Raw genomic sequence first — 16,606 nt, 5'->3', positions numbered from 1 at the left:
TGATTGTAGAGACTGGATTAATTTTACTCAGGATAGGGTTCGATGGTGGGCTTGTGTGACGGCGGCAATGAACCTTCGGGCTTCTTAAAAAACGTAAGTAAACCCTCCAGGTAAACAGCCCACAACCAATCACAGCCGCGAAACAAGAGCTCTGACTACTAAAGCCAAATCCCTAGGCCACAAAGATTTTATTGGGATATGGATTTTTAGAGTGCTTCGGTTGTTTTGTCATTATTATAACCACATTATCGGTATCTCACCGACTCTGAAAAACTTCAAGTATTTATAATGATCACGTTTAATGAAGGCCTGTTTTCGTACCTCAATCAGCCTAATATTTTTACATGGAATCTAATGGGCTCTGGATTCAAGCGGTCATAGGATTCAAGCGGTCATAGTATTTCTGCAATTATTCTGATAATTTGAAATTAATAGTTCGCGAAATAAAGTGACACGAATACAATTTGGCGTGGTTAGTTATTGCATCTATTACTACATAATATGGATTTCTAGTGTTTTTCAATCTAGATCATCGCGGAAGAAGAGTCAAATATGTAGCCCTACTATAGGCCTATAAATGTCCATTAAATCTTTATGGAGTGAAGCAAAACCTCCTGAATACTAGGGCCTGAGCGAAGTAAAGAAAGAACTGGTTTAATTTTGAATCCAAGAAGTCACTGACAAGTGTTAGGGTTAGTATAGTTGATGGAATAATGTTGAATTTTGACCAATTTTGAGGTTAGTAACAGGGTAGATTGTGTGGTGTTTTAAGTTTAAACTAAGTTTGTTATTCCTCTACGATTGCATTACAAAGAAAATGGATGTATTTACATACTTGACATCTAGTCGAGGTATACATGCCATAAACAATATAGCCTACAGTATAGCAATTCTTTACAATTGCGTTACCAAAGGGAGGTTAATATCTATCTTTAATAGAGAAAATTCAGAACACGGTTACCATTATTTATCCCCACCTAGAGACACTGTGGGACGTGGGACAAGTAGGGGTAAGTTGAGTGGGGGGAAAGGTAGGTTTGAGGGGGAAAAATTACCTGCTTGAGGGTCATTTCCCTCCCGATTGTATTATTAACATAAAATACGGAAACTATAAATTATGGGATAAATCGCAATAAAGAGAACGCCAGTAGGGGAAGTTATCCCTACCTACATGAAATGTGCATTCGACACAACGCTCACGTAGAATGTCTGGTGAGCTAGTAGGGGAAAAGTGGCTTAATGCGATTTTCCCAAATTATGCACCTGAAGATGACATGTCCCTGGCAGAAGCAAATTATTACTTTCCAGCAAGAGACATCAGATTCTCTAATGGGAGACGATCTTTGACATGCCCCGGTCAATTTGCACTCTGCCCCTCCCCCCCATCACACCGACCTTTAAGTTACCGTATAGCTGAAAAAGTCACTCTGCTTCAAGTCCAGAATTGTTTTTGTTTTAACAAAGGTTAAAGAAATTCTCTTTATTTTTATGTTGGGCAGCTGAACCACCTGAAAAATAAAAAAATCTTTTTCACTTTATCATTAAATTTCAATCTTAAAAACTGAATAAACTATTTCCCAGTGTTGTGCCATGGACTTTATATATGTTAAATAAGACGAATACATAGTAGGCCTTAATGAACTATAGCAGGCACAGCGATTCAGTAAGATTATGGCACTTCCAGGAAATCTAAAACTCCATGCTTTCATTCACTCAAAGTGTGGAACAAAAATTTATACTTAGTTGTTTCCTTTGTCCCTTTACGGTATCAACTAGCTATCCAGTCATCCCTCATAGAAAGATATTATATTTTGATGAACTGAATTATTGTTAAATGCTAAATTTCTATCTTAGGCCTACAATGGCAGATGATGGTTGAGATCTGAGAGGATAAAAAGAGATATATTTTAGAGAAAAATGGAGATGAAAATTTAGTGGAAGTCATATTTCTTCACCCATCAGGACCTTTTTATTTTTTTTAATATCCCTCAATACCTAATATGCTCAGATATCTTCTACTGTTCTAATTTGCAAAGTGAATCCTTTTGTTGGACTTAAGTTATAATTGAAGAGTTTGTTAAGGTCATGAAACATTTCCTGGACTAAACAGAAGACCTATAGACTTGATTTATGAGCAGCCATCATCTTCAGCATATCATATATCTTATGGTACTGTGTTAACATTTTGGAGTTAGCTGATAAAATAAATGTTTTGTTCTTGTAAATTAAATTAATTTTTTATGTTAATGTTTTGGGATAATACTTACTAATTTTTTAATGGAAGATAAAACAGAATTCTTATGATTTCAATTCATAATAATATAAGGTCATTTGGCATAAGTTAACAAGTTGAATTATAATCTGAGAGGTCAAAGGAGATTTTAATTCTAAACTGTTGATTTTACATAGAATGATTCTTTTTTGGAGCTAATGTCTTGGTTGAAAGTGCAGATAATATCTGCAGTTCTGCAGGACATTTCGTGAGGCCACGGAGGCCTCTGATGGACAAAGCAGGAACCAAAGTTGGCTATTTAAGCTAGTAGATAGCTGGATAGCGGGTGGGCTGTGAATCTAGAGAAGTGTGATCTAAATAAAAATAGCCGTACATATATTATAATATATAAATAAGTAGGCCTATTTGCGGCCACTAATGCAGCTCAGATGATAGCTAGTTGGACTCGTGATCCGAGACTATTCTTGAATGTTTGTTGGAATCCTGCATGGGCTGGTTACCTGGTTACGTTTTTTGCTGAGGTTTTCCCCAACTGTAAAGCAAATACCATCTCACTAACACCAATTCCACTGATAACCTCACAGTTACACAGTGTTGTTAAATAAACGGGTAATTCTGGAGGTCGAGCACTCCACAATTTTCGATTTTTTTTTTTTTTTTTTCACAAACGACGATTTTATGCTCCATTTTCGAAAGATAATAAAAATAATTTCGGAAACACACAAATTCTACTGTAACCTAACACAACCTAAACTAACCTAACCTAACCTAATCTTAACTAACCCAAGCTAAACTAAGCTAACCTAACCTGACCTAAGCTAACCTAATATTACCAGGTTAGCTTAGTTTAGCTTGGGTTAGTTAAGGCTAGGTTAGGTTAGTTTAGGTTGTGATAGGTTATGTTAGGTTACAGTCGAAATTATGTTTTTCCTATTTTTTTTTCTATTACCTTTCGAAAATGGAGCATAAAATTGTCGTTTGTGAAAAAAAAAAAAAAGTTCGAAAATCGTGGAGTGGTTATCCTCCAGAATTACCAATAAACGTTAAAAAAAAAAAAGAAGAACTTTTGTAACTGAGCAGTATAAATGAGCTTTTTAAAAATGTGTTCAGATTTTTTCAGTTTTCCTCATCCTCTCATGTTATTCATATTACTTTACAGTTCAAGATGAATGTAATCAGAGATGACTCTAAAGATACTGTTCTTACAATTAAAAAAGAAGCATTGATTGATGCCAGATATGAAGACTATCCTGAGCCACTGGCATATTGTGAGATGGTGTATGAAGATCAGGTTAGTTCATTTTTATTAATGTTGAACTATTTTCAGTAGGGTTAATTAGATATTGCGTGTTGTTAGGATAATCAGTACTAATCTTCTGTAAAATGTCAAACTGTCAAAAATCGTTACTGTACCTGTTTACAGGACGGTTTTTGGTCTGGTTGCAGATTTGCGAAACCTAACCTTTACCACTATCTTAATATACTGTATATTCTGTTAATTGAATCGATATTGAATTGTCACTTCCTCTCGTAGCATTTGAATTAATTATTTCTGAGCAGCAGTTTGTTTACAGTGATACAACATTCATTTCCAGCCAGTCCAGTGAGATATGAAATTCTGTGGTGTTGTAATGAATTTTTCTGCTACCTAGCTGATGTTTGGAATTCTGTGCACGTGTACTGGCATATTAATTTCACGAAGTTAAATCTATGTTGCATGGTTTGAAGGCTCTTTTCAGGATGTAAAATTTGTAGCCTACATGTAGGTAGGCCTATGATTACTTGCAGCTATCTATAAATTATACCACGAACTGCCATTGCCACTTTATAACAGTATAACCTCTCTTACGTAAGAAGTTTTTTTTTAACGAAAATAACTTATTTAGTATGGTAATTTTTAACATTATGTATATAGCCTATTACTATGTCAAGTCTTTATTACATTGGTTTATGAATTTTTCTCAGTGATTCTGCAATACTGTTACTAGATGACATCTGTTCAACCTAACAAAGATTTTCATTATATTTTATATTAACACTATAGAAAAACTATCTCTGATTAAGGTTCTGACTGATATGTACATCTATTATCAGGCAGTACATCTCACTTGACGATATGTGTCAGAGGAAGAACAATTATTTATATACATCTGAACTTTGATTAGTGTAACATGTAGCTGATCAGCGATGTATGCAATGGAAGGGGAAAGGAACAGGATACCCTACCCCATTATCTCCTGGCCTAGTTGCCTCATGAGTGATGCCTTATTGGCATCACTGTATTGTATTTATTAACATTTCATGGTATTCATACATTGCTTACAGCTAGAATATGGAACAAGTCAAAAAACTTAATACTATTATAAAATCTTAATTTATAGTCACAGTCTAGATGAAATATATACAGACGAGATTTACAATATAGTCTACTAGTACAACACAAAGTTTTAGTATCAATTTCATGAAGTGTTATTCAATGTCATGAATTCACCTACAGAATAGAAGGCGTGAGAAATTAGGCACTTCTTTAATTTGGCTCTAAATAATTTTATGTTTTGAGTTTCATTTTTTATATCGATAAGTTTCATTTTTTATATCGAGGTTCAGACCTGTCTTCGGGCAATTGACTAAACAACTATACAAATATTAAAATTATACATATTTTACAACAGTGCACCATAGCTGACTGATTTTAGTATCAGCTTTCTACACTAGATCTCTGGGTCAAATGATAGTAAGTCCAAGTGGGATTTATTGTTGACAAAAGCAGTTCTGAGGCATTGAGCATTATTTGGATGGCTTTCTTGGGAAGGGATGCAGAGCTGGGATGTGGAATGTTGTGTAATAGATTTCGGTACCCTATGTGAAACAATCCCTTGTCTTTATTACGAATTATTTCTTGGCCAAGTTTTCTTCTTTGCTCAAACAGATGTCTCTGCAGACCTGTCAAAGGTAAGCTGTGGAAGAGAGATAGGCTCTGTTTTGAATTCACTGCAGCCTGAAGAATTGTTGTGTTTGTTGGTAGAATTGTTGACAGTAGGATGGTGATGAAAGTGATGTTTATTGTACACTTCAGCAATTACGGCTACTTGCACCCTTATCTAAAATTCTTTAAAAAAACAATATCATAAGTAAAATGCGAGAAGAGCTTGAGGATTTGACTTGGAATTGCTTAATATTCGCTTTGTAGTTGGGGAAAACCTTGGGACAGATCCAACCAGAGAATCAGCCTAAGCAGGATTTGAATCTGCACTTGAGTTCAGCCTCAGATCTCGAGTCCAGTTTGACTATTTGTTGCAGTGGCTATACATAGAGGTTTAACACCTAATTTTCATTCCATACATGAAGACTCTGCATGTCAAATGCACGTGTCCAAAGCCTTTTGTGTTGATTGCAGGACAAGGTGCCTATAACACGACTTCAATCAGTTCCCTGTCTGAACATACGATCTGTTGTATGCAGTAAGGTAGCTTTCAGATGATCAACTCCTTGCAATAGCACGTAACTACTTACAACTGGCCCTTGCACACGTGCAACTACAAGTAATTCCCGTACAGCTCATTAAGTAATGATGCCTTTTGTAGGTATAGTAGAGTCTCGTTAATCCTAACTAATTGGGACCAAGACCTATTCGGATTACAAGATTTTCGGATTAACTGAAATATTTCGTGTAATGCAATGCATGCTATTCACGAATGCTGAGAGACGGTGGTGGGGCGATGGGAGTACCCTATTGCTATTTGTAGAACCACTACCTGCCTTCCTGCCTGCCTGCTTGATTTTATGAACATGACAGATGTGTATATTATGTACAGAAAACACTAATTGTTGTAAGTACCCTTGAATGTGCTATTTTCATAATTTTTTAAAGTAAAAAAAATTGAGTGAATTTATACATTTTTTTTTTTCTTTTTGCTGCTTTGTATTATTACAATAAATTTAGTTTTTTCTTAAAATAATTTTGTTCGGATTAACCAGATTTATGGATTAGCGTAGTTCGGATTAACAAGACTCTACTGTACTTTGATGAATTTACTGAAGATGAGAAAATTTTAAATTATTTTAGAATGTCTATCAAATCACTTAATGAACTTACTTGCAAACTAGAAATTCATGATATCAAAAATGGACAGTAATATGAGATGCATCCCTGCTAAGGAAAGACTACTTGCCACTTTGAGATAATCTAATTCAATTTTGTAACTTTAATTTTTAAGAGATTATGATAATATAACAATATGCTAGAACAATTAACAATGCAAATTATGAACTTAAATTTTATTTTTTTTTTTAACCCAGAACATTGGTAGCCTTAACTGAGCACTTTAAAAAAAATTATGAAATATGATACTTCATTTTAATACAAAGAGGAGTGAAGATTTTAATTATCTATTCAAATCTTGTAAAATTAAGACATGGTCCGGCAGAATGATATCTCTGATTAGAAACATAAATAACAAGAGCAACATAGATCCTATTCATAATTTTATTTTACCATCTTACAGAAGAATGTTTTCCATTATGACGTCACTTTGTTTTGAAGATAATATCATCCAAATGCTTGCTCTTATGAGCTATATACTCCTCAAACAGTGACTGTGCGTCCTTCCTTAAAAAAGCATGGCTCTGTTATTCCAAGTTGTGCAACAGCACACCAAACATAACACGCTCACTGTGGAGATGTCGCTGATGCATTTCGCGGGGGTTTTCTGGGGACCAATATGAAATATTTTGTTTGTTGACGCAGCCCAACAAATGAAAATGAGTTTAGTCATTACTGAACATTACTGAACATAACAGTATCACCTGGAACATTTTCTAATATGGTCTCACAAGCATCTTGGCAGTTGAGCCAGTCATGTTGCCGAAGTTCCTGAACCACCATAACTTTGCAGGAGTCGAATTTGAGGTCTAGGTGTAAGATTCGTCTGACATTCCGATCAGATAATCCCAATATAAGAGCATGTTTAATGGCTGAACGTTGTGGAGATGTGGTAACAGCATGCCTCACTGCTGCAATATTCTCGGATGCCTGAATGTTGCAACATCTACTGGATGACTAGTGTTTGAAAGTTGAAACTTTTTTTCTGATATTTCTCACCCATATCATTAAGGTTTTCTTATCAGAGCTTGTTCCTTAAGGGCTATATTTGAAGTATGTAATGCCGAAAGTAACCAAAATAAATTTAGTGTGAAACAGTAACTATGTTGCCATTACTTTTTGAATGCCCTGGTAGAACTTAAGTTTAGCATCTTGTCGCATTTTGTTTCTTGTTTCTTCTTATGGTACCACACAATCTTTGAAATTTCTGTAATTTTATATTTATGTCTTTCATTTGACAGTATGATATATTAAAGCCTAAGTAATTGAAAGATTTTATTTGCTCAATATTATTATTCTTTACAATATTTGAAGATTTGTTTCAGAGTCTGATGACCAGGGAACGGATTTATATGGACTAAAAATATATGAAATATGTAAATATATATGTAGTTATTTTTACCAAAATATGGAATTAAATATGGATTTTTACCAAAATATGGAATTAAATATGGACTTAAAATTATAAAAAAATGACTATGTACGTTAAATATTGGTACATTTTAATCAAACTAAACAAAAAATATAATGGACGTACCTTATCTTCCAATGTAGTTTCAACAAAACACAATTTTTATTGTCTGTTACCATAACAATAGGTTACAAACATTTCTTTCAAGTGCTGAAAAGTGAATCTTCTTCTATTGTCTCTGAGGATAGATTTATACTGACTAAAAGAGCGTTCGACGTCACAAGAAGTAACTGGTACATAATTCAATTTCACAATGTCTGCTGGGGATAAGTCCAAGTTAATCTTCACTGTTGATTCACCACTCATCACAGCAACAACCTTTTGTAGTTCTTCATATCCAGGGTTTTTTGAAAGTACAGTGTCCACCTTAGCTCTTACTGCATCTGCAACTTTACCTCTACCACGATTCAGTTGTTCCACAGTACTATTTATAATTTCAAAACTTTCAGATAGTGAAAGGTGCCTATTTTGGAGACTTTTGAGCGTTTTTATGATGCATGAAAATGTATGCTGAATGTGAGCTAAGTCATTCTTCACACTTATGTCACAGGTAACTGTTTTCGCAGTATCAATTGAGACTGCATCTTCAGAGTCCAATGCAAGGAGAACATTGTTAATAGAGTCTATATGTTCGGCATAATATTCAACTGCTTCTAGCCATGTACCCCATCTAGTTAAAATTGGCTTTGGTGGCAATGGAATTTCAGGGTACATTTCTTTCAACACGTTAACTCTACTGGGAGCTTTGAGAAATACTTTTTTCACTGATGAAATCAACAAATCTACTTTAGGGAAATTGTCTCTGACCACTTCTGCCACACGATGAAATGCATGTGCCACACAAGTAAAATGAGTCAATTTAGGATATACAACAGATAATGCTTGTCCAGCTTTGACCATATAAGGGGCAGCATCGCTAATAAAGAATAACACATTATCGTACATAATACCCTTTGGCCACAGGATACCCATAGCTTCGTTGAACAGTTTAACTATAGTTTTGTTATTGCACTTTTCTAGAACATCACAATGTAAAAGAATTCGTTCAGAATATTGTTCACTTAACAAACCGATAACTACATTACCAACAAGTCTACCTTCTTTGTCGGGAGTCTCATCAATGGAAACCCAAATTGAACTATCTTTAATTTCATCTCTTATCTTCTGTATTGTCTCATCGTAGATGGATGGAGCATACGTCTTCCTAAGTGTTGACTCATCCGGGATTGTATGTTGAGTATATTTTTCAAGGAATTCCCTGAAGACCTTATTCTTTAGTTTGTAGAGAGGAATATCAGCAGAGATGAGAGAACGGCACAGGTCGATGTTAAACTCAGATCTTACATTCGATGTTGTTGGTTGTGTTAAAAACAATTGTCTCTGCTTGGAATTTAGTTGTTTGTTGGCCTGATGTTTACTAGTTGTAATGTGTTGTTGCACCAGGAACTTTTGTGTAGATGATACTGCACACTGACACAAATTACAAAATAATATTTTATTGTCAGTTGATAAACCATCTTCTTTAAATTCTGAAATGTAACTTGTTAGTTTTGATTTTAAATTGACTGAATGACGTACTTTTGGCATATTTACCGTCTTTATAGTATGATTTACAAAACTGAACCTATGTGTACTCTGACTGGCATTTAACTGTTGAGCTGCACAACTGAAGTCTGTTAAAAATTTTAAATTAAATTAATACAGTTTTGTAACTTACTTTCCCATTGTTGATAGGACTGCTAATTTTCAAATAACTCTGATGTTAAAGGGATTATTGAACATGTGTTTAAATCTCTATTGTTGAAATGTATTTTTAAAAGCTAATGGAATTTTGTTTTGTTTTATTGTTAAACCTAATATAATATGGACTGTTTTATATGAAATATGGAAAATATATGGAAATTAACGAAAATATGTACTAAACTCTAAAATATGGAAAAATATGGAAAATAAAAGTAGGATTTTTCAACCCTACACATTGTGAAACATAAAGATAATGCAAAATATAAATTATATTAGCTTTATAAGTAAATATGTATTTACATATAAATCCTTTCCCTGCTGATGACTAATCAGTAAATTATTGTTGTTTGACAGGAGCACAAAGAAACGATAAAAGTTGAACCTGTTGTAAATAATGATACTGATACAGATGAAGATGGTCCACCTTCTGAAGTGGAATTTCATGAAATAAAATGTGAAGTGAAGGTGAGTTTCTGAAGATAATGAAATTATTGTATAAGTTAGAAAATTCAAATATTTTGGAACAACAATAACAAATATAAATGACACTCAGGAGGAAATTAAATGCAGAATAAATATGGGAAGTCCCGCGCTGTGGCATTGTGGTCTAAGGCATCCTGCCAAGGACTCACGTTATGGAATGCACGCTGGTCCGGTTCTTCATGGGGGAAGAAATTTTCTCATGAAATTTCGGCCAGTGTATGGGACCAGTGCCCACCCAGCATCGTGATGTACGATAGGTAGTGAAATCCGGTTGCGAAAGCCAGCTATAACTGCTGGGGGGATCATCGTACTAATCACACGATACCTCCATTCTAGTTGGATTATCGTCCACCTCTGCTTCGGCATGTGGACGTGAGGCCAGCAGTCGGCTGGTAGGTCTGGGCCCTTCATGGGCTGTAGAGCCACGGATTATAAATATGGGAAATGCCTGTTATTCGATTGAGAAGCTTTTGTGATCCATTCTGCTCTCAAAATAACTGAAAGTTAGAATTTATAAAACAATAATTATATTACCAGTTGTTCTGGACTCTCACCAGGTAACTTATAACTTGTTCCAACCAGGATTTGAACCTAGACCCGCTTGTTTCACTGTCAGACATGCTAACCATTACTTCACAGTGATGGAGCATTACATACTATTACTCGTAAAAATTAACATCATGGGTATCAAGAAAGAGTTTTGCTCCTACTGAGATGAAAAACTTCCTTCATTGGATTGTGTTAGTTCAGATTGATTTAGATTATATCATTATGTGTATAGTGCTAAGATTTTTATAAACTTTTTATGAAATCATACTTTTCTTGAGACTTAATAAACATTTGAAATGATTATGTTGAACTCTGTGCTGCAGGTTGAACCTGATGATCTCATTGAGGATGCAAAAGATGCTTCAACTGATACGTCATCAAATGATAGCAAAGAGTATCAAGACAGGTAAATTACAAATTCAGTGTTGGGTAATTCTGGTGATGATCATTTTTCTTTAGGTGAACTTCAGTTTATGATAAGGAGTGTATGTAGAGTTTGAATAAATGCCACATAATGATTTCACTATTTTATCCAGAGTGTGAATGGATTGAGGATGGGGCAGGTCCACACACACATGCATAATATTGGCCCATTGTATTACCTCAGAATTTGGAAATGGGCGAGAAATGGTTGGCATATTTTTCATGGCGTCTTCTCATTCTATGATAGAATTCTTCATGTGTTTTAAATATATGGAATGGAACTCCTAGGTTTATGTGCCTTCGGAAGAAATCCTATGTGGATTTTTTAGTCTTTGAAAATCCAGTACCCTTTGCTGGGTTTGAATCTGCACATCTCGAATCTAATGGCAAGCATATTATTAATCATTAGACCATCAAGGATGACTAACCCATTGTGTTAACACTCAAGTTATAATCTAAGTTATTTTTTAATTAATGTAAAAATAATCATCTTCCTGTCAAAAAAATTAGGCCAAGTGCCCTGTTTGCTCTCATGTCATCTTTTTTTTTTGGGGGGGGGGTCTTCCAACTCTCGGTAATCTTGAATTTTCTGTTCTTTTAAGATGTTCAGTCCATTTTGTTCTGTAATTTTTAAGATGTTTTAACATGGGAGTAACTTTCGAATTGTTTAATATCTCTTCACTTTCCTTTCTATCCCATAACTGTCATAAAGCAGATTTTTGCAGCTCGAGTTTGTTTTAAATATTGCCTTTTAGAAATCCAGACTTCTCTTCCAAATAAAAGAATTGGTACCAGTATGGCTAATACTTTGCAGAGTCTTATTCCAGTATTTTTTGAACCATTGTAGATTTGAAACTACTATTTATAAATCTGGTTACTATTACAAATTTTTTATGGTCTTTATTACTACTTTTTCATTTTCATAAGTTAGAAGTACAACCGAGATATTTGAAGTAATGTTATTAATTATTATTTCGCTACGGATAAATGTCATAATTTTTGTCTTATATATTGATATATTCATTTCAAAATTCTTAAATATATCATTGAAAATTGTAATTGATTTCTGTACCTCAACTTCAGAAGTTGCTATTAAAATTTGATCATTGGAAAGGAGTAATGTTTGATTTAGTAAGTAGTATAAATTTTCTAAATATTGTAATGAACAGGAACATAGATTTATAATTTAGTGGAGCTGTTATTTACTTTCTTCGTAAAATATGAAATACTTTCATCGTCAAATTAATCCCTTATGTATATATAGAATTCAGTGTTTGAGTAAAGGAACATTTAAACATTTTTAAATTATATAGCACGCAAAAAAATAAATATCTGTAACTGTATATCCATTTTATTTTTCATTTATTTTTCACAGATTTTTTTTAACAGAGCTAAAATTATGTGTTCCCATCTTTTTATGAACAATCTTGATTACAAAGTGTTTATTAAAATCTAAAAAGACCATTTAGGATAGGAATTTTGAGATTATCGATTTTAGTGTTGCATTTAATTTATGTTTGAAGTAGGTTGGATACGTTTGAGATGGGTAGGACATATAGCACGTATGGGCGAATCCAGAAATGCATATAGAGTGTTAGTTGGGAGGCCAGAGGGGAAAAGACCTTTGGGGAGGCCGAGACATAGATGGGAAGATAATATTAGAATGGATTTGAGGGAGGTGGGATATGATGATAGAGACTGGATTAATCTTGCTCAGGATAGGGACCAATGACAGGCTTATGTGAGGGCGACAATGAACCTCCGAGTTCTTAAAAACCAGTAAGTAAGTAAGTAGGTTGGATACATGATATTTGTGAGTGAACCTATGGGTATCCTTAGTGGTACAACGTTTATGATGATGTTGAGAATTCACGATTGGATTATTTTCACTATGATGTTATGAAAATAAGGCCATTGGTTTACTTTAGCATTTTTAGCATTGTTTTAACAATGTAATTGCTGTTCATGTATATATTGACATGTGTTTTAATTATTTGCATGCTATCTTTTAAACAGTACTTACAAAATGTAGTGTATTTTGTATTGGATAGTGGACTTCGTTTTATCGAGCTGGAATGTTTTCCCAGACCCTTGGATTGAATATTGAAGTCCCCCCCCCCCCGCCAATGCTTCAGAAATTATTTGATGTCGCATTAAAATATCTTAATTCATAATTTTCATTGTAGCCATGTATTTTTGGCACTGTAAAGTTTATGGAATAACTTGATGATATTTCCTTAAATCACTAGCAAATAATCATATGGTTTTCTGACAATTTTTAATGAAATAAATTCTTAATATTCCTATGATGAAGTCTGTTATGAGTTCAAGAATCTTTGTCGTAGATCCCATCCAGATGTCACAAAGCAGCAGAAGTCTGATGAGAGTGTAGTTCTGGAGTCTGGAAGTAAAACTTCTGTTGAATTACGTGATCAGAGGAAAGAATTTAAATGTGAAATGTGTTGTAAGATATTTTTCATTAAAAGTAACTTCAAGAGACATATTCATACTCATAAAAAGAATACTGTGTACAAATGCGAAGTATGTAGTAAAGAATTTTTGTTTAGACATGCTCTTACGAATCATTCACGAATCCACATGAGAGACACAAGTTTCAACTGTGAGTTATGTAATAAAACATTTTCAAGGATCAGTACACTGAGGGAACATGTTCGTTCACACACGGGTGAAAAACCGTATAAGTGTGATCAGTGCAACATGTCTTTTTCGAAAAATAGTGGTCTAAAAAAACATATTATATATAAACATACTGAGGATAAACAGTTCAAGTGTGAAGAGTGTGGCAAGGGTTTCACGTCAGGGAATGGACTGAAAGAACACTATCGCACACACAGTGGCGAGAAGCCATTTGGGTGTGAAATTTGTGGGAAGGCTTTCACTAAAAGTTGTGATCTTAAGAATCACACCCGTACACACACAGGTCAGAAACCTTTTAAGTGTGAAGTATGCAGTAAAACATTTTCAGAAAGTGGAAGTCTTAAGCGACATACCCGTGTTCATACAGGGGAAAAAACATTTAAGTGTGACGTTTGCGGTAAAGCTTTTTCAAACAGCACTGCCTTGAAGAAACATACACGTACGCATACGGGAGAGAAGTCTTTCAACTGTGAAATGTGTGGCCATGCTTTCTCTGATAGTAGCAATTTGAAGAGACATATTCGTGTTCACACTGGAGAGCGTTCTTATAAGTGTGAATTATGTGGTAGGGCATTTTCGAATAGTAGTGCTCTCAAGAAGCATGGACAAACACACTCCGCAGAAAAGCCATTTACATGTGAAATTTGCAGTAAAACATTCGTGGATATGACTAATCTTAAAAGACATGCAGTTAAACATATGAGAGATTCAATATTTGTCTTAGGTGTATGCTAGGGACTCTTATTTTTTAAGATTATCTTTTTTTTGCATGGAATACATACAGGACAGAAAATTCGAATTTCATAGCTGTCAGCGACATATAGGTGTTAGGTTAACTATACTGCTATCAGATTTCTGTAATCTTTTGCATGAAATTAACTGACTCGAAAGAATCTTTAAAATGAAATACAGTACAAAAATAGAAGAGTTAAGGCTCATAGTTGAAGTTTCAAAATCTGGTCGTATAGTGTTATCACAGTCTAGTATATACAGTCACGAAGCTCAATACGTAGTAAATGTGCCTCCATAGATAGTTGCTAATCGCTAGGATCGCTATTATCGCCTCATTACAGACAATGCGAAATAGTACCAGTACAGTCTATTGTTCCTAGCACCCTCACAACTCAAGCTTCGTGACTGTTATACTAAACTGTGGTGTTATTCCATATTCAATATTAAAATTGACCTGAAATAAATTACAATTTTTAAAATATGATGGATATGTTGGAAATTATAGATAGGAGGAGGATAGGAAAGGTTTGTTCTATGAAATGTATGAAAGAAAGTGTAACAACTATTATTTTATCAGTGATATTAATGTACTATGCAGTATTTTAAGGTCCAAATTTATGAATTAAATGAGGAAGCAATTTATTGTTATTTCACTCAACTGCTAGAATATTAAGTTGCGTGTTATCATTGAAAGTATTATTTTCTTCAAGAAGCTTCTAATGTCTTCAGTTTCTCACTTCTAGTAACTTTGGTTCCTTTACTACCTACTTGAGTGTAGAATAAGGTTGCCAACCCTCCTGTATTTGCCCCTAATTTTTAACAGTCTCCCAACTTCCGTATTTTCCTTCACTTCTAGCATTTTTCTCCCCTATTTTTGCAATGTAAAAATCATTATTCTAAACAAATTTTTTTGCCGTGAATGATGACTGTTTCTATGATGAATTTTGTTGTTCAAGAGATTCATTGAAATGTGCAGTCTTTTCGGAAGGTAATCTTGCCAGAAGTGGGTTTTAATGTTCACCTGTTTAAAATCAAACAATATTAATATTATAATTTTGGAAAACTGGCTAGTTTTCTTCTAAGCATACCAAGTGATAATGCTCATACAAAGAGGCTATTTTATCTCGTGAACAATAATTGGACAGATGTTCGAAACATGAGCACGATACATCTAATAAAATCAGAGCTGCAAACTGCAATTGACTATTACGCGAGACAATATCTGTTTCAAAATACTCTTAATTTAAGCTTAGCTGTCGAAGTGTAGAATAAAGTTGCATTTTATTAACTGAACTGAATAATTTGCCACTTTTCTATGTGAAATTTTGTTGATTTCTTAATCTCCCGTATTTTCTTGAAAAAAAAGTTGGCAACCCTAGTGTAGAGTAACATTGACCTCTCTGTTTCAATTTAAAAAGTTATGTCATTTATATGAAAGACATAATTCACTTAAAGCTTTTACAGTACCCAGCTGTGACTTACTGAAATTACATGCTTTTGTCAAGGTCAAGATAACAGTTTCAATTGGAATATATTTTGTGACAGTTGAGACAATTAATTATTTCGAGATAAGTCTTTTCTAGTGTCTTTTCTAGTATTACATACAGCCTATGATTACTCGTGTAACTTACCTTCATTAAATAAATAACTAATAGTCTGAAAAATATCCAAGTCAGAAAATTTCAGGGCTTTCTTGTTAGTTCCTTATTATGTATGATGTATGATTCTCTTTGTAAGGACAACGATCCATGGATTAATGTAATATTGTCCAGCAACATTGTCATGTATTATTACTTACACAGTATTAATGTGCTTTGTGTAATAAAAGTTTTGATTTATGTAATGCTCATTAATTTTTATTTGAAAATTGTTTCTCGTTGCTTACATGGTATGTTCCCCTATACAGAGGGAAAAAGGAAACCATTTAAGTGTACAGTAAAAGCCCGATATAGCGCGGTTGTTGGAGGACATACTTAACCTCCCCGTTATAGCTGAACCGCGATATATCGGAAGTGATTGCAGTCCATGTGTTAAGGTAATTTAATGCACTATAACTCTATACACGAAAATAATATAAACTAAACACTCACCAGTTATGCAGTTTGTTTCTTAAAACTGGTTATTGTATTGTTTTTAGCAGTAGTTCACTTTACTGTTTATAAACTCTCTTGATTTTACACTGATTTAAAAAAGTCCGTAAGTTTTGTTTGGT

At 34.0% G+C, this 16,606-nt stretch overlaps 1 protein-coding gene across 4 annotated transcripts; it reads left to right on the top strand.

Annotated features, from left to right (window-relative positions):
- Positions 1-367: 367 nt before the first annotated feature.
- LOC138716423 (zinc finger protein 431-like) lies at positions 368-16,238 on the top strand. Of its 4 annotated transcripts, none has more exons than XM_069849493.1 (5): positions 368-692; positions 3,393-3,524; positions 9,904-10,014; positions 10,905-10,987; positions 13,350-16,238. In XM_069849493.1, the coding sequence occupies exons 2-5, from the start codon at positions 3,399-3,401 to the stop codon at positions 14,395-14,397; spliced, it is 1,368 nt and encodes a 455-aa protein (XP_069705594.1). In that variant the 5' UTR covers positions 368-692; positions 3,393-3,398; the 3' UTR covers positions 14,398-16,238. The 4 variants fall into 4 exon arrangements, with proteins under 4 accessions (XP_069705594.1, XP_069705592.1, XP_069705595.1 ...); XM_069849491.1 differs by having other exon boundaries at positions 368-738; XM_069849494.1 differs by having other exon boundaries at positions 379-472.
- The last annotated feature ends 368 nt before the right edge of the window (positions 16,239-16,606 follow it).

Source organism: Periplaneta americana, chromosome 16 (genome assembly GCF_040183065.1).
Source record: "Periplaneta americana isolate PAMFEO1 chromosome 16, P.americana_PAMFEO1_priV1, whole genome shotgun sequence".
Taxonomy (NCBI): domain Eukaryota; kingdom Metazoa; phylum Arthropoda; class Insecta; order Blattodea; family Blattidae; genus Periplaneta; species Periplaneta americana.
Note: the sequence above shows the minus strand (reverse complement) of the source record. Positions and strands in the feature narration are given on the sequence as shown.